This window comes from Gorilla gorilla, chromosome 9 (assembly GCF_029281585.2).
Source record: "Gorilla gorilla gorilla isolate KB3781 chromosome 9, NHGRI_mGorGor1-v2.1_pri, whole genome shotgun sequence".
Lineage (NCBI taxonomy): Eukaryota > Metazoa > Chordata > Mammalia > Primates > Hominidae > Gorilla > Gorilla gorilla.
In genome coordinates this window covers 54,821,327-54,845,005 of record NC_073233.2, presented here as the reverse complement: position 1 = coordinate 54,845,005, position 23,679 = coordinate 54,821,327, and the positions used below count along the sequence as shown (strand labels likewise).

General features: G+C 40.3%; 1 protein-coding gene and 1 pseudogene across 2 annotated transcripts in view; one reads left to right on the top strand and one right to left on the bottom strand.

The window, feature by feature from the left end:
• LOC101146458 (putative tripartite motif-containing protein 49B) overlaps positions 1-21,445 on the bottom strand; it is a 37,991-nt gene extending 16,546 nt beyond the window's left edge. The window contains exons 1-6 of one of the 2 annotated variants that reach the window (XM_055354953.2): positions 21,031-21,445; positions 20,670-20,765; positions 18,667-18,897; positions 17,932-17,954; positions 16,709-16,806; positions 14,957-15,630 (exon numbers count right to left, since the gene is read on the bottom strand). In XM_055354953.2, the coding sequence (XP_055210928.2) occupies positions 15,131-15,630; positions 16,709-16,806; positions 17,932-17,954; positions 18,667-18,897; positions 20,670-20,765; positions 21,031-21,441 (1,359 nt within the window). In that variant the 5' untranslated portion in view covers positions 21,442-21,445 and the 3' untranslated portion in view covers positions 14,957-15,130. Of the gene's footprint in view, positions 1-14,956; positions 15,631-16,708; positions 16,807-17,931; positions 17,955-18,666; positions 18,898-20,669; positions 20,766-21,030 lie in introns of those variants that run through there. The other variant, XM_031016354.2, reaches the window with a different exon arrangement.
• LOC129525298 (ankyrin repeat domain-containing protein 33B-like) lies at positions 2,942-4,833 on the top strand (annotated as a pseudogene).
• Positions 21,446-23,679: the final 2,234 nt, after the last annotated feature.

Here is a 23,679-nt window from a genome sequence, read left to right as displayed (position 1 = left end):
AAGAATAAAGAAGTGTGCTTATTTTCTTTCTAAGTCTGACCAAGTTAAGTTGACCTCACAGACTTTATTATTTCTCAACATCCTAGTTATTAATCGCATTTCAGCTGATACAACAGTTTTTCAGTGCTGGGTTGCTCTGCTATTACATCTTCTCGAGTATATTATATCAGATTATAACATTCAGAAAACTCTTATACTTATTACTACCAGATTGAAAATTCCAAGGTGGCAATGGCAGTATTTGTCTTCTTTGCTAATATATTACCATTATCGAATGTGATTTTTAGAATAGATTACACAATAAATAAAATGAATAAATGGATAAGTAGAGGAGTTAATATGTATAAATATTATTCTAACATTAAGAAACTTTTCCAAAATGTAAGTAACAAAATAGGATAGAACATACTAATGAGTATCTATCAAAAGATAAGAAATAAATTGATTTTCGTATTGATATCAAAGATAGTACTATTATGTCAGGGTTTAAAATAATTGTAGCATAATTTTTATAGGGTTGATTTCAATTGTCTTAGGTTTTTTAATATAAACCATTGAAAAATGAAGGTTCCTATATAAGATGATGGGGAACAGGAGCAGGACTTAGAGTAGTGGAGACTGGACTTAAACTGACATATAAATTTAATTACTAAGCATAAAGTGGTATAAACCTTCTTACGCAGTAGAAAGAACAAAATTAGTTTACACTTTAAATAAGAATCCAGATGATACAGAATGGAAAATTCTATAATAGAATGTAATAGCTATGTCTCCCAGGGCACCGGCTTATCTTCTCTAACAAAGACCACAAATTTGAAATGATTCAGAAGGTGCATTTCTCTAACATGTTTGTACCAATATAGGAGTTGGTCAAGAAGAAGACTGGCATCTTCAACAAGTGAATTTTATCTCTGTGTGCAGGAAACTCCCATTTATTGCCATGTCCCATGCAGCAGGAAAGCCGGAAGAAAAGTAGGAGGGACAAGAGTATTTGGCTTTAAGGAAATCACCTGGTGTTTTTCACAATGCATTTATTCCCATCCTATAGGTTCAAAATTAGGCGGATAGCACACCAAGTTGTAAGATATATCTGGGAATGCTGTTTACACTCAAATCCATATTTATTCTTATCATTTGATTCAGAAAACAAATTAAATGACTGGCACAACTGAAAATAACCCAAGAGATTTGTTCAATGAAACAAAGCTGAACCTCAACCAAATAGATAAGCTGCTGCCTAAGATTAGCACCATTTCTTAGTATTCAAGAATGAGTAAACCCTGCTTTTTACCACTGTCGAGGTGTCCAGTGTTGTCCTTTTTAGAGCCTGGTTAGCTGAGGGTTAGATGGCAAGAAACATCATACTTGTATTTTAGTCCCTTAAATGAATGATTTAGATAGGAATGATTCTCCAAATTTTGAAAACACTTATCAGAAATGTTCTCTTATTCCTTCACTCTATACCATGTAGACTATAATAAACCGTCTCTCTTCTGCCTTCACACATTTCATGCAGAACATTAGGGGTTAGCAGAGAGAAAGCTTATCACCAGCTTCTTTTGGACTCGCTGCTTTTTTCCAAGCGATCTGAGATGATAAAATTATTCACCTTAGGGCTCCAACCCAGCACTCCTTTTTTGATTTTCACCTATGTTTTGTGAGCTTTTCTGTTGATGCTAGAACTCTATGCAACAGTCAATGCCTCATAATTTAATTACATTATTTGTTCCTAGTTTTCAAGGAAAAATTTATTCCTGACATTCTTTTAATTTAGCTCAGATTCACTTTGCAGAAAGACAGAATTAGCTACTTTATGATCATTTAGTATTTGACTCTGATTTTGGAAGATGAAAAAGTTTTTGTGTCTATTTACCATGTTTTCTCAACCATTTAACCAAGATAATCTTATTCTATTGATTCTCCTAGAGATACTTAATTCATTTATTCTCTTCACCTGTCAGAATTTATGTTAGAATATCACCAAGAATTACTTACAATTGAAATAAATCAGAGAGACCACTAAGAACATTGTCAATCATTAATCCAGAAATCTTGAACTTTCTGAGTTTTTTATCCCTAAAAGAAGTTATTTATCAATAGCCTGGTTACAGAATTTTTACGGAGGCTGAGGCAGGATAATCACTTGAACCAAGGAGGCAAAGATAGCAATGAATGGAGATCATGCCACTGCACTCTAGCCTCGGTGACAGACTGAGTGAGACTCTGCCTCAGTGAATAAATAAATAAATAAATAAATAAATAAAATCATCTCTTGAATGGAGGGTGAAAAAGGAGTATAACACGAGGACTTGGGGGAAAAATATGCATTAGAAGGGAAGGAGAACATACTTAACATGCCAGTGGAAGATGAAATTCTAAATATCTGAGAATATTTTTGAGAACTATGTTTAATTCTCACTATAGAAAGATGTACCCTTGGAATGACGTTAAAAATTCACTAGAAGAGTGAAGAATAATAGTTAAAATGTCACATAAGTAACAAGAGTCTCAAAACATAAAGTGTTCTAAAAGTTTAAAGTCCGTATTTGAGATAGAGGAGAGAATAAATAATAGTTCATTAAGTAGACTTTATTATGTGAAAAGACTTTTCTAAAAGTCTTCTATAATAATTGAAGATATAAATTACAATAATTAAAATTTACAAAAGAATAAAAGCATTAAAATAAATTGTGACAATTTTAAAAAAGAGTAAAGTTGAAAATTATTTAATTTTTAATCCCAATAATCCGAAAGCGATTTTATCAATGTCCTAAGAAAATTAAAATAAAAACAAACTTAATAATGCAAAAGAAGGGAGGTTTCCGCCGGGCTGGGGGCGGGAGCTAGGGCTTTTCTGGGGACTCAGTAGTGAGAAGCAGGGACCTTGGCGGGCCCCAGGCTTTCCCGGACAGTGCCGCGATCCCCCGCCCACGCCTCCGGCATGGTGCTGCTGGCTGGGACTCGGCCGCAGGGTGGCGGGGCGCGCTGCATGATCCCGCCACCGCCATCCCCACTCTTAGGCGCACAGGTCGAGGAGGACCGCGCTGAATTCAAAGAGTTCCAGGACTTCTCCAGTCTGCCCGACACTCGCAGCGTCGCCTCTGACGACTCTTTGTACCCTTTCCAGGACGAGGAGGAGCACGGCGTCGAGGGCGTGGAGAGCGTACCGGAGGAGGGCGTCCTGGAGGCGTGGGGCAGCTGCGGACGCTGGTGCGGTGTGGGGTGAGCTTTAAGAAGGCGCAGGAGACTGACCACAATGGCTGGACCGGCCTTAATGTCGCCTGATACCACGACTTTGTGGATATACCGTGGTGGCCTTAGCTGAGTACCCCCACATTGATGTCAACTGGCAGGACAGGGAGGGGAATGCAGCCCTAATCATAGCTGCACAGGCAGGAACTGCCCCTGGCCCCATGGGCACAGTTGCCTTAGACACTGGCTCTCAGCCTTGCCCTTCCTGCGTCAGCATCACCTGGGCTGGTTCATTTGAGCTTTAACACAGATCTGGTGGAAACAGGCTGCCAGGCCCTGCCCCTGGAGTCTTTCTTTGAATAGGCCTGGGGTGGGGCCCAAGAATGAGCAGAAGAACAGGTTTCCTGGTGAGGCTGATGCCGCTGGCCCAGGGATCCCACGTTGAGGACGGAGGACTTTGAGTTTTCATGCCTGATGATGGCCAGGAACCCTTCTCAGTAGGCATTGAAGACCAGCAGAGTCCCAGACCCCAGGAGAGATGTCGTCAGACGGACACAAGCATCACGGAATTAAAGTGAAAATGAAGAAAGGAGCTGAGCATCTGTTTCATGACTTCCCTGCGTTGTTTTACTAAAGAGGCTGTTCTGGCCCAGTCAGGGCACGCTATCATCACCAACTACTTGTTGAACTATGTCCTGGGTCTTGACCTTGAAGGAGGGATGCGTTTGGGTTGAAAGCCGCCATGCAGGGTCGAACCGATCACATCGGAGCCCTGAGCTAGCAGGGGCGGGTGTCCACACGAGGGTCCCTGCCGTGGGATGTCGTCAGAGGAGTGGCCACTTACACGTCCGCCTCATGCAGAGGCTCCTGGAGCGCCCCTGCCAGGAGCGGTTGGGGGAAAAGTACCAGCTTGAGCTGCCTCCGCTCCACGAGAGGGCGCAGAAGCCCGAGGGCTCCAAAAACTGCCTGCAGAGGGTCAGGGACTGCGAGCTGTCCGCGCTGATGCCGCGCGCCGTGCGTGGCCCAGAGGACCGGGGCGCCCTGGACCACATGGTCAGGATGACCACGAGCCTCTAACAGCACCGCCGTGGCCTTCGCGTGCCAGACCGTGTGCCCCGAGAGCACCCTGTGCGTGGGGAAGAGGCGGCTGGCGGTGCAGGAAATCCTGGCGACTCAGGAAATTCTGGCGGCGTGGCGTGGGGTCGGTGGGGGCGGCAGGCGCAGGTGGCGGGCGAAACGGAGGGCGCAGAGCAGCACAAGCGGCCTGGCCTAGAGGCGGCGGGCTCCCGTGAGGAATCCCCAAGAGCCGGCCTCCCACCTGCCCCGCTGCCAGGGTCCTGGGGCTCTGCCGACCCCTCCCCGCGGAAGGCCAGCCTCCTGCCCCTGCAGCGCCTGCGGCGGAGCAGCTTGTGGCCAGGCATGGTGGTGCCCCGGGTCCGCCTCAGCAAGGCACCCGCGCCCACCTTCCAGCCCAAGAGGCCAGCGCGGAAGGGCAGCACCAAGAACAGCGGCCACCTGCGGATACCCAAGTGGCCTAACAAGGTGGCCAAGGAGGAGAAACCGGAGGCGGAGGAGGCCGAGAGGAAGCGCCAGGCCAAGGTGCAGGAGAAGCGCCCGCTGCCCTGGAAGAAGAGGACGTGAGAGTCCGCGGGTGCTTGACACGGGGTTTGAGGGCCAGGCAAGGCCGCGGGGCTGGGCACCATGGCAGCTCCCGGGACCACCGGGCCGCGTGTATTTCCGCGCTGTCTCTCTAGGATGCTCCCAGGAAGGGGCTGGGGGAGCCACATCGATTCGCCTGACACCAGCCACCCTAGTAATCAGTACACCTAGCGGGCGTGTTGCCTAAAAGGCTCCCTTTAGAGAACCTCAATTAAGATGTTTTTAAAGATCAATTTATTAGGCCGGGCGCGGTGGCTCACGCCTGTAATCCCAGCACTTTGGGAGGCCAAGGCAGGCGGATCTCCTGAGGTTGGGAGTTTGAGACTAGCGTGACCAACATGGAGAAACCCCCTCTCTACTAAAAATACAAAATTAGCCGAGCATGGTGGCACAACTACTCGGGAGGCTGAGGCAGGAGAATCGCTTGAACCCTGGAGGCAGAGGTGGCAGGCAGCCAAGATCGAGCCATTGCACTCCGGCCTGGGCAACGAGAGCCAAACTCTGTCTCAATTTAAAAAAATCAATTTATTAAAGGGTATTTTCTGTGTAATTTTGTATTTTTAATCGTTATCGAATTTGCCAAGTTTTACAAGTGATAGGACCCCTTGTATCCAAGGCAGTTTTAATACACTTGCCTGAAGACCTTTTATTTAAAATACTGTTCCTAGCAATAAATATTTATGATATCTGTAGGAGTTTACACAGAAATCATGGGATTCTCTCCTTTTGGGCTGTTTGCTTTGGTCTTTTCTTCTCATCATGGGTGCACGTGCACACTGGATGTTTTTATTAATTAGATTAAGTGATGCTGGATATTTCTATTTGTTGGAGGGATTGACTCGTTCAGCCACATGATCAAGTGAGACAGAGAGATCAGATTTTATTGTATCTTTTTAAAAAGTGTTATCCATACAGTCATATATTGGGGAAAAACATTTATCGTCAAATTATAAAACAATGCAAAGATAAGCATGTATGCATTGCTAGAATTAAACTCATTTTAAGCAAGGAGTTTTAGATAAACTGGATACAAAATCTTTAACATATTAAAAAAAGATATGAGACAAACGTGTCATTTGATAAAATGGGGGAAATATAATAAATGATTACCAGAAATACAAAATTAAGCCATATATGCGCTCAAGTAAATCGAATCCAGGCATCCTTAAAATGTAATAAAGGATGCAACAAGAGTAAGGAGCCCAGAATGATGCAAATTAAAGGAATGGGGAGGAGGTGATGTTTACAACAAGCAAAGGGAATGCAGTGGGAAGCAAACTTGTTTTAGGCAAATTCTCCTGGAGTGGACCAGACAGCCCTCTCTTCCAGACTCAGTTCCAAAGAGTCCCTTATGTGGGTATGTCTTTTATTTTTCCTTTGAGGACTGCACTTGGTGTTTAGTTCAACCTCATGTGGACCTCATGGAATTTCCAAGACGTGGGGCCTTGGCATTGTGGCACCTTCCTGCTACACATACCTAATTCACAGCATTACCAAGTCACCATGAGCCCTACCCTCACCTCTGTCAGCTGAGGACCCAGCCAGGCAGTGCCACATGGTCTCCCAGGCACACTTCTCCAAGCTGGCTATCCCTGCTGCGAAAATTCTAAAGGCACTGGTCCAGGGAGATGAGCCCTGGGCCTGTCCTAAAGCTCCATAGGTGACTGCACTGCAGCCCACATGGAGAGCTGCAGCTCTAACACAGGGATTTTGAGAGGCCTCAGTCACCTTTAAGTGGCCACTTTGTGGAGCTCCCACAAAGGGCTCCACCTTCCCAAGAACGTCTAATTGTCGTTGGAATAGCCAGGGTTAGGCAGCTTCTGCTCTGGTTGATGTGGCATCTGGCCCTTGTTGGGTTGCCAGGCATTCCTTCCTGTTTCCGCCATGGGAAGTTAAAAATCATTTAAAAATCAAACTTGGGTTCCAAGGTGGCCGAATAGGAACAGCTCCAGTCTACAGCTCCCAGCATGAGCGACGCAGAAGATGGGTGATTACTACATTTCCAATGGAGGTACTGGATTCATCTCACTGGGGCTTGTCAGACAGTGGGTGCAGGACAGTGGGTGCAGCCCACCCAGCATGAGCTAAAGGAGGATGAGGCATCGCCTCACCCAGGAAGTTTGAGGGGTCAGGGAATTCCCTTTCCTAGCCAAGGGAAGCTGTAAAAGATGGCACCTGGAAAATCGGGTCACTCCCACCCTAATACTGCGCTTTTCCAATGGTCTTAGCAAATGGCACACCAGGAGATTATATCCTGCATCTGGTTCAGAGGGTCCCACGCCAACAGAGCCTCACTCATTGCTAGCACAACAGTCTGAGATCAAACTGCAAGGCAGCAGTGAGGCTGGGGGAGGGGCACCTGCCATTTCTGAGGCTTGAGTAGGTAAACAAAGCGGCCATGGAAGCTTAAACTGGGTGGAGCCCACTGCAGCTCAAGGAGGCCTGCCTGCCTCTGTAGACTCCACCTGTGGGGGCAGGGCATAGCTGAAGAAAAGGCAGCAGAAATCTCTGCAGACTTAAATGTCCCTGTCTGACAGCTTTGAAGAGAGTAGTGGTTCTCCCAGCACAGAGTTTGAGATCTGAGAACGGACAGACTGCCTCCTCAAGTTGGTCCCTGAGTAGCCTAACCAGGAGGCACCCCCCAGTAGGGGCAGACTGACACCTCACACGGCCACTTACCCCTCTGAGACAAAGCTTCTAGAGGAAAGATCAGGCAGCAACATTTGCTGTTCAGCAATATTCACTGTTCTGCAGCCTCTGCTGCTGATACCCAGGCAAACAGCGTCTGGAGTGGACCTCCAGCAAACTCCAACAGACCTGCAGCTGAGGGTCCTGACTGTTAGAAGGAAAACTAACAAACAGAAAGAACATCCACACCAAAACCCCATCTATACATCACCAGCATCAAAGCCCAAAGGTAGATAAAACCACAAAGATGGGGAAAAAACAGAGCATAAAAACTGAAAATTCTAAAAATCAGAGCACCTCTCCCCCTCCAAAGGAATGCAGGTCCTCACCAGCAATGGAACAAAGCTGGATGGAGAATGATTTTGACAAGTTGAGAGAAGAAGTCTTCAGACGATCAAACTTCTCCAAGCTAAAGGAGGAAGTTCAAATCCATTGCAAAGAAGCTCAAAACCTTGAAAAAAGAGTAGATGAATGGCTAACTAGAATAACCAATGTAGAGAAGTCCTTAAATGACCTGATGGAGGTGAAAACCATGGCAGGAGAACTACGTGATGAATGCACAATCTTCAGTAGCCAATTCGATCAACTGGAAGAAAGGGTATCAGTGATTGAAGAACAAATGAATGAAATGAAGTGAGAATAGAAGTTTAGAGAGAAAAGAGTAAAAAGAAGTGAACAAAGCCTCCAAGAAATATGGGACAATGTGAAAAGACCAAATCTATGTCTGATTGGTGATGAAAGTGATGGGGAGTATGGAACCGAGTTGGAAAACACTCTGCAGGATATTATCCAGGAGAACTTCCCCAACCTAGCAAGGCAGGCCAACATTCAAATTCAGGAAATACAGAGAATACCACAAAGATACTCCTCAAGAAGAGCAACTCCAAGATACATAATTGTCAGATTCACCAAAGTTGAAATGAAGGAAAAAATGTTACAGGCAACCAGACAGAAAGGTCAGGTTACCCACAAAGGGAAGCCCATCAGACTAACAGCAGAACTCTCGGCAGAAACTCTACAAGCCAGAAGTGAGTGGCGGCCAATATTCAACATTCTTAAAGAAAAGAATTTTCAGCCCCGAATATCATATCCAGCCAAACTAAGCTTCATAAGTGAAGGAGAAATAAAATCCTGTATAGACAAGCAAATGCTGAGAGATTTTGTCACCACCAAGCCTGCCCTACAAGAGCTCCTGAAGGAAGCACTAAACATGGAAAGGAAGAACCAGTACCAGCCATTGCAAAAACATGCCAAATTGTAAAGACCATCGATGCTAGGAAGAAACTGCATCAACTAATGAGCAAAATAACCAGCTAACATCATAATGACAGGATCAAATTCACACATAATAATATTAACCTTAAATGTAAATGGGCTAAATGCTCCAATTAAAAGACACAGACTGGCAAATTGGATAAAGAGTCAAGACCCATCAGTGTGCTGCATTCAGGAAACCCATCTCACGTGCAGAGACACACATAGGCTCAAAATAAAAGGATGGAGGAAGATCTACCAAGCAAATGGAAAACAAAAAAAGGCAGGGGTTGCAATCCTAGTCTCTGATAAAACAGACTTTAAACCAACAAAGATCAAAAGAGACAAAGAAGGCCATTACATAATGGTAAAGGGATCAATTCAACAAGAGGAGCTAACTATCTTAAATATATATGCACCCAATACAGGAGCACCCAGATTCATAAAGCAAGTCCTGAGAGACCTACAAAGAGACTTAGACTCCCACACAATAATAATGGGAGACTTTAACACCCCACTGTTAACATTAGACTGATCAATGAGACAGAAAATTAACAAGGATATCCAGGAATTGAACTCAGCTCTGCACCACGTGGACCTAATAGACATCTACAGAACTCTCCACCCCAAATCAACAGAATATACATTCTTCTCAGCACCACATCACACTTATTCCAAAATTGACCACATAGTTGGAAGTAAAGCACTCCTCAGCAAATGTAAAAGAACAGAAATTGTAACAAACTGTCTCTCAGACCTCAGTGCAATCAAACTAGAACTCAGGATTAAGAAACTCACTCAAAACTGCTCAACTACATGGAAACTGAACAACCTGCTCCTGAATGACTACTGGGTACGTAACGAAATGAAGGCAGAAATAAAGATGTTCTTTGAAACCAACGAGAACAAAGACACAACATACCGGAATCTCTGGGACACATTTAAAGCAGTGTGTAGAGGGAAATTTATAGCACTAAATGCCCACAAGAGAAAGCAGGAAAGATCTAAAATTGACACCCTAACATCACAATTAAAAGAACTAGAGAAGCAAGAGCAAACACATTCAAAAGCTACCAGAAGGCAAGAAATAACTACGATCAGAGCAGAAGTGAAGGAGATAGAGACACAATGAAACCTTCAAAAAGTCAGTGAATCCAGGAGCTGGTTTTTTGAAAACATCAACAAAATTGATAGACTGCTAGCAAGACTAATAAAGAAGAAAAGAGAGAAGAATCCAATAGACGCAATAAAAAATGAGAAAGGGGATATCACCACTGATCCCACAGAAATACAAACTACCATCAGTGAATACTATAAACACCTCCACGCAAATAAACTAGAAAATCTAGAAGAAATGGATAAATTCCTGGACACATACACTCTCCCAAGACTAAACCAGGAAGAAGTTGAATCCCTGAATAGACCAATAACAGGCTCTGAAATTAAGGCAATAATTATGAGCCTACAAACCAAATAAAGTCCAGGTCCAGACGGATTCACAGCCGACTTCTACTAGAGGTACAAGGAGGAGCTGATACAATTCCTTCTGAAACTATTCCAATCAATAGAAAAAGAGGGAATCCTCCCTAACTCATTTTATGAGGCCAGCATCATCCTGATACCAAAGCCTGGCAGAGACACAACAAAAAAAGAGAATTTTAGACCAATATCCCTGATGAACATTGATGCAAAAATCCTCAATAAAATACTGACAAACAGAATCCAGAAGCACATCAAAAAGCTTATCTGCCAAGAGCAAGTGGGCTTCATCCCTGGGATCCAAGGCTGGTTCAACATATGCAAATCAATAAATGTACTCCAGCATATAAACAGAACCAAAGACAAAAACCACATGATTATCTCAATAGATGCAGAAAAGGCCTTTGACAAAATTCAACAGCCATTCATGCTAAAAACTCTCAATAAATTAGGTATTGATGGGACATATCTCAAAATAATAAGAGCTATTTATGACAGACCCACAGCCAATATCATACTGAATGGGCAAAAACTGGAAGCATGCCCTTAGAAAACTGGCACAAGACAGGGATGCCCTTTCTCACCGCTCCTATCCAACACAGTATTGGAAGTTCTGGCCAGGGCAATCAGGCAAGAGAAAGAAATAAAGGGTATTCGATTAGGAAAAGAGGAAGTCAAATTGTCCCTGTTTGCAGATGACATGATTGTATGTTTAGAAAACCCCATCGTCTCAGCCCAAAATCTCCTTAAGCTGATAAGCAACTTCAGCAAAGTCACAGGGTACAAAATCAATGTGCAAAAATCACAAGCATTCTTATACACCAGTAACAGAGAAACAGAGAGCCAAATCATGAGTGAACTTCCATTCACAGTTGCTTCAAAGAGAATAAAATACCTAGGAATCCAACTTAAAGAGACGTGAAGGACCTCTTCAAGGAGAACTGCAAACCACTGCTCAATGAAATAAAAGAGGATACAAACAAATGGAAGAACATACCATGCTCAGGGATAGGAAGAATCAATATCATGAAAATGGCTATACTGCCCAAGGTAATTTATAGATTCAGTGCCATCCCCATCAAGCTACAAATGACTTTCTTCACAGAATTGGAAAAAACTACTTTAAAATTCATATGGAACCAAAAAAGAGCCCTCACGGCCAAGTCAATCCTAAGCTAAAAGAACAAAGCTGGAGGCATCACACTACCTGACTTCAAACTATACTACAAGGCTACAGTAACCAAAACAGCATCAGACTGGTACCGAAACAGAGACATAGACCAATGGAATAGAACAGAGCCCTCAGAAATAATGCCACATATCTACAACCATCTGATCTTTGAGAAATCTGACAAAAACGAGAAATGGGGAAAGGATTCCCTATTTAATAAATGGTGCTGGGAAAACTGGCTAGCCATATGTAGAAAGCTGAAACTGGATCCCTTCCTTACACTTTATACAAAAATTAATTCAAGATGGATCAAAGACTTAAATGTTAGACCTAAAACCATAAAAACCCTAGAATTAAACCTAGGCAATACCATTGAGGACATAGGCATGGGCAAGAACTTCATGTCTAAAACACCAAAAGCAATGGCAATAAAAACCAAAATTGACCAATGGGATCTAATTAAACTAAAAAGCTCCTGCACAGCAAAAGAAACCATCATCAGAGTGAACAGGCAACCTACAGAATGGGAGAAAATTTTTGCAATCTATTCATCTGACAAAGGGCTAATATCCAGAATCTACAAAGAACTCACACAAATTTACAAGAAAAAAACAAACAACCCCATCAAAAAGTGGGCAAAGGAGATGAACAGATACTTCTCAAAAGAAGACATTTATGCAGCCAACAGACACATGAAAAAATGTTCTTCATCACTGGCCATCAGAGAAATGCAAATCAAAACCACAATGAGATACCATCTCACACCAGTTAGATTGGCGATCGTTAAAAAGTCAGGAAACAACAGGTGCTGGAGAGGATGTGGAGAAGCAGGAACACTTTTACACTGTTGGCGGGACTGTAAACTAGTTCAACCGTTGTGGAAGACAGTGTGGCGATTCCTCAAGGATCTAGAACTAGAAATACCATTTGACCCAGCCATCCCATTACTGGGTATATACCCAAAGGATTATGAATCATGCTGCTATATATAAAAACACATGCACACGTATGTTTATTGTGGCACTATTCACAATAGCAAAGACTTGGAACCAACCAAAATGTCCAAAAATAAGAGCCTGGATTAAGAAAATGTGGCACATATACAACATGGAATACTATGCAGCTATAAAAAAAGGATGAGTTCGTGTCCTTTGTAGGGACATGGATGAAGCTGGAAACCATCATTCTCAGCAAACTATCACAAGGACAAAAAAACGAACAGTGCATGTTCTCACTCATAGGTGGGAATTGAACAATGAGATCACTTGGACACAGGAAGGGGAACATCACACATAGGGGCCTGTTATGGGGTGGGGGGAGGGGGAGGGATAGCATTAGGAGATATACCTAATGTAAATGAGGAGTTAATGGGTGCAGCACACCAACATGGCACATGTATACATATGTAACAAACCTGCACGTTGTGCACATGTACCCTAGAACTTAAAGTATAATAAAAAAAAATCAAACTTTCCAGAGAAGACATCTCCAGAGAAGACACACTGAATATGCACCTGCTAGGCTTCAGGCACCCAATAATTACTGCTTACCTAGATATCCGCAAATCTTCTAGACATAAGATTATTCATAGCAGATTGTGGTGTGTATCACATTTGTAATGAAGCACTTTATCCTCACTTACTCTAATAAAAATACTTTAAACTTACTTCCCAAGGCACTTTTGTCTGGTCTAAGCAAACATGTAGTTATCCCAGCTTTCTCAGTTATTTTAAATAAATCAATATTTAAAATACCTATAATTAGCACATTTATAATATATTGGTTTGTGTTATATCAAGTAATTATAGTTTGTTTTATTATGAGACAGACTGTCATTCTGTCACAGGCTGGACTGCGGGGCACCACCATGGCTCACTGCAGCCTGGATCTTCTGGGCACGAGCCATCCTGCTGCATCAGCCCCCTGAGTAGCTGGGACTATAGCATGTGCCATCATGCCAGGCTGATTTCTAAAGGAATGTTTAGTAGACGTGAGGTCTCACTATGTTGCCTCCACTGGTCTGGAACTCCTGGCCACAAGCCATTCTCACACCTTGGTCTCCCCAAGTGCTGGGATTGGAGGTGTGTGCCACCATGCCTGGGCTCCTTTTTTATTCTACTACCTTATGCATTATTTGACATTTTGGGTCTTAAAAGTTATAATTCCACAGCGTTCATGTAATTATGGAACCCATAAAGAGCTTACAATTACCAATATATTATATACATGGAAAAGTCTTTTCTTAACTTCAATTTTATTGTTTAAATTGGCATATGTTTATTAACTTGTTTCTGAGATTCATCAGCTTTGTTGCGTTCAGTGAGTTATTTATTGTTTTATAGGATTATTTTGCATAAATACACCAAATTTATTTAGCTATTCTACAGTTGAAGAATATTTTGGGTCTAATTTGGAGCTACTATAAAAATTGATGCAGTGAACAATATTGTGTATGTTGAAGTATATGTAGGCAATCAGTTGACTATATTTTAGAATTAGAATATCTAGCCCATAAGAAATGCTAATAGTCAGTTTCCCAAAAGGGATTTCCATTTACATCTCTCCAGCCATGAATAAATTTCATTTATTCTGTATCTTTGACAACACACAATATTGTGTGTCTTTAAATTTTGGTATTTTTTTATGGGGGTCTGTGGTACAACTGGTGGATTAATTCTTACTTTTGTAAGACTAATGAAAGTGAGCACTTTTTTATGTTTGGCTAGTTATTTATGTATCCAATTCTGTAAAGTGTCTGTTCATATATTTTAGCCAATCTTCTATTGAGTTCACTGTCTTTTATTTATTACAATTTAAGTATTCATCATATACATGTATTATATTTTACTTTATGTATGTTGGGGTGAATATCTTTTTCCACTACTAGTTTGCATAATGTTTTTTGAAACACAGAAGTCATCATTATCAATATAAATGAACTAATTGTTTTAATTATTAATTTGTGCCCTGGTTAAGAAATCCTTATGAGAACCTTGTATCAGGTTCCCCTTCCTTTCAGGACCTCAAACTATCTGGAAATGACTGTGTATGGTTTGAGGTAGGAGTCAATATTTAGTTACTTTAAAAAAAATTCAATTAATCCAGCATTGGTCTGATCACATTGTGTATTTCAATGTAGACAGGCACACTAATAATGAAGGATTATTCATATCTGTGGTGAGAATTGCAAAATAAAGCCCAGCATAGAAGTTCAAATAATATTACCTCAAAGGATAGATTAATACAATGAAACCTGATGGATAAGTGTAGTATAGTTAGATAAAGAGGAAGAAAAACATTTCCCAGTTATCACTGAGACTTCACTCCAAGTTTTTTGCATGAAGCAAAAGATCCTGTCTTCCATTGATTTTTACTTTATTCAGACATGTCTGTCATCTATTATTTCACTCAGTGACAGTCAGAAATAAAGAAAAAAAGAATATACTGTATGCCATGATCATGAATAATGATTTTTCAAAAATTATATAATAAAGAACCAATACATATACTTTTAGCGTTTTCAGCATATTTAATAGTAACACAATAAATGAGTTTTGATAACATTAGAAGGCAATTCAAGATATAAAATAGAGCCTATTTGTCCTGTATGTTAAGGCACAAGGAAGAGGACTTCCTGGGATAAAGGGGTTCCCACAGCATGTGAACACATTTCTGATTTGTCTCTGGTCAGAAGTGAATACAGCAAAAGATAGGCCTGAGAGGAGGTGAGAAAGAGCAATTAGGGATGGTGTATATTAGGGAGCTTTGATTAACATCAACAAAGCTCACAGTCTTAGCCTCACAATCCAGGAATAATCCTACTCGGCTGGTAGGTCTTGGGATATATTGCAGCATAAGTGGGGAGGTGGTAAAGAGACTGCGTTGAATGTCATTCTTAACACACCCAAGAAGAAAGAGTCCCTCCTCTCCATCTATCTTCTCATTCTGATTCTTCTCTTTCCAATACTTATTACAGACACCAAAAGCCCAATTCCAGGAGTCCCCTACATGGACCTCCCAGTAATATTTGCCCGAGGTGAAAGTCTGAGCACCCCATGCAAGAAAACTTCTAGGTGTTGCAGTGAAATAGGGTACATCTTGATGGTCACATCCAATACACATGCTTCTCAAAATTTCATATAGAAAGATATCACTGTTGGCTTCTTCATGATGCAGAGTAATATGCACTGCAAAAAAAAAAGAGAAAACATGCATAGACGTGTAAATAAGAAAAAAATAATTGTTCTATCAAGAAGTTACTTTACCAGCAAATGTAAAGTCATAAAAAGTTTTGCTTGTAACTTCTAGTAAAGTATAGAGATGGTTAATATTATATACAATACAAACAAAACCCTAACCACAGATATTATGTTTTTTTGAAAACTTACATATTGAGAGCCAAATGTGAGACCAACTTCTTTCAATCCAGTTTTCAAAGTAAAATTTACACATTGTATGCCCTAAATGCAATGCTGTTATCAAGATCATTATTTAGAAATGTTTCTTATTCTTAAAAACTAGTGCTATCATTTTGGAAAGAATGTGAATGTGAAGATTTTCACTTAAGAACTGCTCTAGATATCTGGATAAAAATCCATATTTACACGTTATAAGTGATAATTTAAAGCAGATCTCTGCAAAATCTTTGACCAGTCTCTCTGCTGTCCTCCATGCTAGCTCTGGGCTGAAGCTGGATTTTAGACTTAACATGTAGCTCTTCATATTGCAATTAAACTGAACTTATTTTCATTTGTAATTTTACTTATATTCACAAAATGATTTCTTCCTCTTAGCTTTACCTATTAATTCAAATGTTTCCAATATATGAATAATATATACACATTAAAAAAATACAAAACCCCCAAGAATCTCCAGAAAACTATATTCCCCCAAAGAACAGTTCTTAACAGTTCAAATGAATACACTAAAGAAATGTACAATTTTGTATTTAACATTAAATAATTCACCATTCTGAGCATTATTTCATTTGCTCCTTTTTTAAATTTTCTACACTACTCCTTCTTCCCGTTATATAATTCAGTACATATTATGCAAGAAAGTATTTCTTTTTCACTATCTTTCAAACTTAATGCTATAAATCTGACTGTAAATACAGACACGGATACCAAAGGGTTGCATGGTTATATTGTTCACTTATGTCTTAAAAGAAGTAAAATATTTGATAAAATATGAAATATTACCTATGTGATCCTAACAATAATAATATTTAGATAGTGGGAGTGCTGCCTGTGGGTGGAGACTTACCTCGGAATTGGTTGAGCCTGTCCCTCAGTCCAGTGATGGGCCCTGCACTGAGCTCTGGATTCAGAGGCTGGGGCATGTGCAGCAGCACGGACTCACTCCTGCAAGGAAAAACCTGCAGTTACAACATCTACAGCCATAAAATAAATAAAAATCACTATTTGTATGTAAAAGACATTTCATGAGAATCCTTTGAATCTACACATTTGATAATTCAAAAATTATTCCTTCCTTTTGCAAATTAATTCTTTACAGTTTCTAAATTTTAAAGCATGATGGAAGAATCTAAGCCAGAATTCAATCTGATCCTTCTTTTTTTTGCCCCAAATGTGTAAGGTTCCTTAGCTTTATGGCCTTGAGAATATTTAGAAACGAAATTCTGAGTTCCACTTCTTGGCAGACTCCCCTGACATCTTTGTCTGAAATAGCGGGGTTCTGGGGAGACTGATGCATCCACTGCTTCCTTCTCAAGATAAAGAATGGAAACTTGTTCTCTCCCCTTTTAGCAAAGAACTTCCCTAGAGACTTATACAGTTCTAACACTCCACAGTTTTTTTCAATCTATTTTTCAGAACTGTTAACTGATATGTATATATGTATAAAAAACAAAACATCAACACTTTTTCACTGCTAAAATACTTCCTCCTCTTCTCTCCTGCTTCCTCTGGTGACTTTCTCACCATCCACAAAACAAAACTCTTATCTTTCTCCTGTGCAGGCTTTCAAGCAATAAAACAAAATCAGGGGCCGGGCGCGGTGGTTCACGCCTGTAATCCCAGCACTTTGGGAGGCCGAGGCGGGCGGATCAAGGGGTCAGGAGATAGAGACCATCCTGGCTAACATGGTGAAACCCCGTCTCTACTAAAAATACAAAAAATTAGCCGGGTGTGGTGGCAGGCGCCTGTAGTCCCGGGTACTCGGAGGCGGAGCTTGCAGTGAGCCGAGATCGCGCTATTGCACTCCAGCCTGGGCGACAGAGCCAGACACCGTCTCAAAAAAAAAAAAAAAAAAAAAAAAATCAGGAATCAAATTGTTTGTTTTAGTTCACTCTTCTTTTATTCATTTATTTACTTCGTGGCCTTGTCTTTTAAGGTGTGGGAACGAAAGTAGATGCAAAAAAAAGTGGTATCAATATCTTAATTATTTATGCCATGACTTTAATAGAGCCTGCTTTGATAGTCGTGGAATCTTAAAGAACATATGCTAAAATCTAGGTACACACTCACCTGTGTAATATGTCTCCAAAAGCCTGAAAAAAAAAAAAGAAGAAAGATTTAGTGCATTTCACAAGATGCATCTTTCACTAAGTTCACTGTGAGATTTGTACTCAGTTTCTGAAGATATTATTCCCCTACCATCTTCTCTTCTGGAAAGCATTTTCTATTTCTTCTGTAATGAAAAACCCAGTCAGTTGTATTGTTATTAATTAACGTCCTGGGAAAGTGTGAGTCTTGAAGACATTCTCTAAACAAGTGAAGGGAGAAGAGGCCCAGAAGGTCTATGCTCTGTGGTAACCATGAAAAACCTACTCAGTCATCTTTAACTGAACCTGTTACCCAAATGAGTGGACTCCAAAATAATGTTAATGCAAACCTAGGTTCCCAAAACTTCCGATCTTGCCATGTTTACAAATTATCCTAAATGTAAATGAATCACTCACTATTCTATACATGTTTAACAACCCAAAGTATATTATTGAATTAGATGGGGAATATTTCTTGGGGCTGTTACCTTGACCATTCCACAAAGTTTTGTGGCTGGTGGATAAAGTAGGAGGGACCTTTGGCCTGGTAGAATCCCTTAGTGGGGCTATACTCTCCCAACAAAGTAGCATTAGTTATATGAATGTGTTTTTGGAAACACATCATGGAAATAAAATTAGGGAGATGGATTTCAGCCATGAGGAAAATACTTATACATGTGAATATTCAAAAACCTGAAACCACATGGCGAGTTTGTACCTGAAGTAGCTCCACATCTGGTTTATGGCACATTTCATTCAGCTCCTCATACATTCCTCTTAAAATCTCCCTCCTATGAGCCATTTTGGCTTTACTTAAATGAAGTCGATGAAAAATATCTTTCCCCTTCTTTTTCAGCATCTCCAAATTATGTTTTTCTTCTTCATGGTGAAATGCAGCCATCTTCTCATACTCAGCTCTAATTGCTTCTAGCCTTAAATTCATATAATCCTGCAGTGATAATGGGTTAGTCAAAAGAGAAATGTATATATCCATCTCCTATTAAATCTCACTGATTCCTTTTGTCTCTCGAACGTCCAATAGTTCAAACCTCTGTCTTGCCAGTTCTTAGAATCTACAAATTTTGTTCCTTTCCTTTTTTCTGCATAAAGATCAACATAGCTGTATCTGACCAATTACATTAAATTTATTCAAGATAATGTGTTTTCTAAGATAGTTGAAAATAAAAAAACACAAATTGAATTTCGCTATTCCAACCCATATTTATGGAAAAGTAAGAAGAGTTCATGCTTAAGAGTTGGAGTATAGGGCTATAGTTACTAGAAAGGAAACAATTATTTCTATTTCTGAGATATGCAACAAGTTGCTTAAACTCATTATATGTAAAATGACCTTAGACTAGCATGTCCAGCTAAGTGCATTTTTCCCAGCAAAACCTATCCTAATAAGGCTGCATTTATGATTTGGCCATCTTTGTCTCCCTGAATTCATTTCCTTCTATTCTTTTTCTAAGTCATCCCAATCTGAAACATAGACTTCTTTGTGGTTCCTCCGGCCTCCAAATACACACAAACTCAAAATTACTGCATATGCTATTCTCTCCAACTAGAATTACATATATATGTATACAAACACACACACATACATACATACATACATACATATATATATATATACACACAACCACACACAAATACATACATATACACACTCATGGTCCACATATATATCCACACACACATTTGTGTTCCCCCTCCTCTTCAAAACTTTGTTTCAATTTGAATTTTTCAGTGACTCTTTTTTCTGACCACCCTATTTAAAACTCAAACACTAATCTCCAGTTTCTGGCCTCTATTGTCCTTTTCTACTTCCCTGCTTGATTATTCTCCAACAAAAAACCTACCACACTCAAATACATCATGTATTGCATATATTTGTGTATTGACCATTTGACTCTCTTATTTGGATTGTATGATTTGTGAGGACAAAGGTGCTTCCTTTCTTCTTTACTAGTATGTTTTCTAATTTAATATTCAACATAGACTAGGTTCTCATGAAATACTTTTCAACAAACTAATATTAGCTATCATTCCCTCAAAATATACATCCACAAAGAGAAAATTATTTTTAATGTTTTTCTGAAGTCCTCAGAGTTCTCCTTATATTTAGATACTAGTTCCCATATTTCTGGCATGTTTACATGTCTCCCTCAAGACACAAATCCGTATTTCTCACTGCTTTTCTCATCGTATGTCATGTATTTTTCAATATTAATTAGTTGAGATTCTTAATTTCATGGTTTCCCTAGATTTGCCCTGTCACTTTTTCTGCCTCAAATTTTCCATACAATTCCAAATACTACTTGCACACTAGCATTCAGATTAATGCTGACCGACACTCAGAAGTTTCAGTTGAGCATTCCATGACTGCCAAATAACCCTTTTGCCTAGTATTTATCCAACCAGCAAATATAGAATGCTGTGAGATGGCCCAGTTTCTTGGATCTGTTGGTGTATAACTATAGGTTTGTATGAAACAAACCAGCATGCTTTGGGTGACATCAGTAGTTTTCTTAGAAATCCTACCTAACAGGCATACTATTCTATATAAAAATGAGGCCACTTTTTCTCAATGTTTTCTCTCACTTTTTTTTTTTCACTGAATCCCAGAAACATTACAGTTTGATATCAAGTTCCTATTTTAAGAGTCACCCATTTGCCCACCATAAGTTCCTGGAGAAGGTAGAGTAGTACAGGACTAACCTTCCAGCATCTGGTTCTGGTGGTTTCTACATTCAGGTTTCTGTGATTTTCACAAGCTTTTTCCCACAAAGACTGCATTTTCTGTAAAAGCTTCTCCTGCAAAAGAGCCATAAATTGAAGCACCAGTGCAGACCATGACATAGGGAGGGGCCCCAGAATGAGAGACAAATAAACCCCTAGTAAATGGCATTTCCTTTGTTTCCCTTCATGTTTGTCAAAGCCCAGAGGTTGGAAGCTAAGAAAGCCCAAACAGAGCTGCTTAAAGGGACTCAGAGTTTGTTTTATCCAATCTCCAAGAAAATAGACCCACAGGAATTTTATGCATCCTTTACAGAAATCGATCTTCAGAGCCATCACTTACCCGGTGTTCCTCAGCAGCCGACTCAATGGGACAGTGTCTGTGATCCTGGTGCTCCTGAGAGCTGGAGCACAGCAAACAGAGCAGGCTCCTGTCCACTTCACAGAACATCTTCTTTGTCTCCCTGTGAGTGCCACACATTTGCTCCTCAGAGCTCAGGAATAGCCAGAGACTGACTTTTCTGGCAAGAGAAGCCATCTTCTTCAAATGAATGTTGGTTTTGAGGTTTATCTGCCCTGTTGACTTTGTGCATTCAGAGCACTGGACAAGAAATGGGCTGTCTTCCCAGTTGAGGTAGAAACAAGGCCTGCAAAAGCTGTGCCCACAGTCTATGATGACCGGGTCTATGAAGTAGTTCATGCAGATGGGGCAGATGAGTTCCCTCTGAAAGACCTGTAAGATTCCAGAATTCATGTTTCTGAGGAACAAAGAGAAACATGTCATTTTGGGGCCTGGGTTGATGAAAAGCTTCTAAACATGTGGAGATATGTGATAATTATATTTTCTTCTCTTGACAGTGTTCATTAAAGTACAACAAACTATTTCTTCTGTTACAAACTTAAAAATTTACACATAGAGGGAGTCTCCTGGCTTTATAACAGATATTACTAACTAGAGCACTCACAGTCCCTTCTACTCCTAGTTCCTGTCTGTAGCATAATACGAACCTGTTCAACTACCCATTTTCTGAATGTAGATCTGGAAATTGGGTTTTGATTCTAAGTGGTCACAATAAATCATAGTTGTCCCTATTCTTTCAATAACTGATGAATGACTATGAAAGAGTGGGAAAAAACTACCTGGGCCAAAGAAATATGAGAAGATGGTTCTATGACATATTTTTATAGAGGGTCACAAAAGCTAGGCAGCAAACCACCATGGCACAAGTTTACCTACATAACAAGCCTGCAAGTCCTGCAGTTATCCCAGGACTTAAAATTAAATTAAATTAAAAACAAAGACCCAAATCAAAATAAAATTTTAAAAAAAAGCCAACCAACCAAATAAACAAAGAAAAAGACTGCAATTAAACCAATCAAGGTTCACTAGTAGGGAAAAGAAAAATTATTAAAGATATTGGGTCTTTTTATTTTCTTGCGGATTAAATTAACTTCCCCTAGGGCTGTGCAAACTCTGAACTAACATATAGGAGGTTTTTGTTAAACTCAGAGAGGTGTAATTATATTTCCATGGTGTGATGGTGAATTTTAGGTGTCAGTCTGACTGGATTAACCAATACCTAGGGAACTAGTGAAGCATTGTTTGTGGGTGAGTCTGTGAAGGTGTTTCTAGAGGAGAGAGACATGTGAGTTGGTGAGCTGAGTGGGAGCCTCATCTCTCAATGTGTGTGGGCACCATCCAATCAGCTGACACCTCAGATATAAAGAAAAAGGCAGAAAAAAGGCAACTTCCTCCGTCTCTCTCCTGAAACTTGTTCTGAAGCTTTCAGACTTAAGCTTAGCCAGGATACCGGTATTCTTAGGACACCAGCTTAGAGAGCCTATATTGGAACTCTCTAGACTCCATAATCAAGCAAATTAATTTTCCTGATGAATTCTGTCCCATGTAGAATCATGTATAGCTTGTGGGCAGATGTATGTTCTGAGAAATGTGTCAGGTATTTTTAGTTTTTTTTGTTTTTTTTTGTTTTTTTTTGAGACAGATTATCCTTCTGTCACGCAGGCTGAAATGCAGTGGCATGATCTCGGCTCACTGTAACCTCCTCCTCCAGGTTCAGAGTGATTCTCCTGCATCAGGTTCCCAAGTACCTGGGATTACAGGAACGTGACACTAGGCCTGGCTAATTTTTGTATTTTTTTAGTAGAGATGGGGTTTTGCCATCTTGGCCAGGCTGCACTTGAACTTCTGGCCTCAAGTTATCTGCCCGCCTTGGCTTTCCAAAGTGCTGGGATTATAGGCACGTGCCACAGTGCCCAGCCAGGCGGTTTTATTGTTTTAATATGATAGAATATACCACACAAATCTAGATGGTATAGCCTACTACACACCTATGGTATACACTATAGCCTATTGTTCCTACAATAGGCTACAAACCTGTACAGTATGTTCTGTACTGCATACTGTAGGCAACTGTAACACAATGATAACTATTTGTGTATCTAAACATAATTGAATACAGAAAAGGTACAGTAAACATATTGGTATTATAATCTTATGGGACCACCATATGTGGTTTGTGGCTGACTCAAATGGCCCATGAATGTATCTGCACACATATACATATACATCCTATGGTTCTGTCTGGAGAACTCTGACTAATATAAAAACTATAATCTTTGTTTTGGCAATTTTAAGTCCTTTAGCATAAAGCAGCATAAAGCTGCTAGTTTGATATCACTTCTGAATTTAAGTGAAAGCAGTGAAAAATCTTAGAATTGCAAATATTTTCCAGAACTCATCTAAGACATTTTAAGAAATTTTTCACAGTTTAATAAGATTGAGATTCAAGTGAGATGACAATCACAATCACATACCAAATTAGGTCTTATAAATTTACTTGTTCGAAAAATTGTGTTTTGATTTCTAAAGTAGGATATTTTGGGGAGCTTTCTCATTGTTTTAGTTTCACTATTTTGCATCGCTCATCATTACCTTACTAATTTAAAGTCACGTCTAAAACCTGAATGTTAT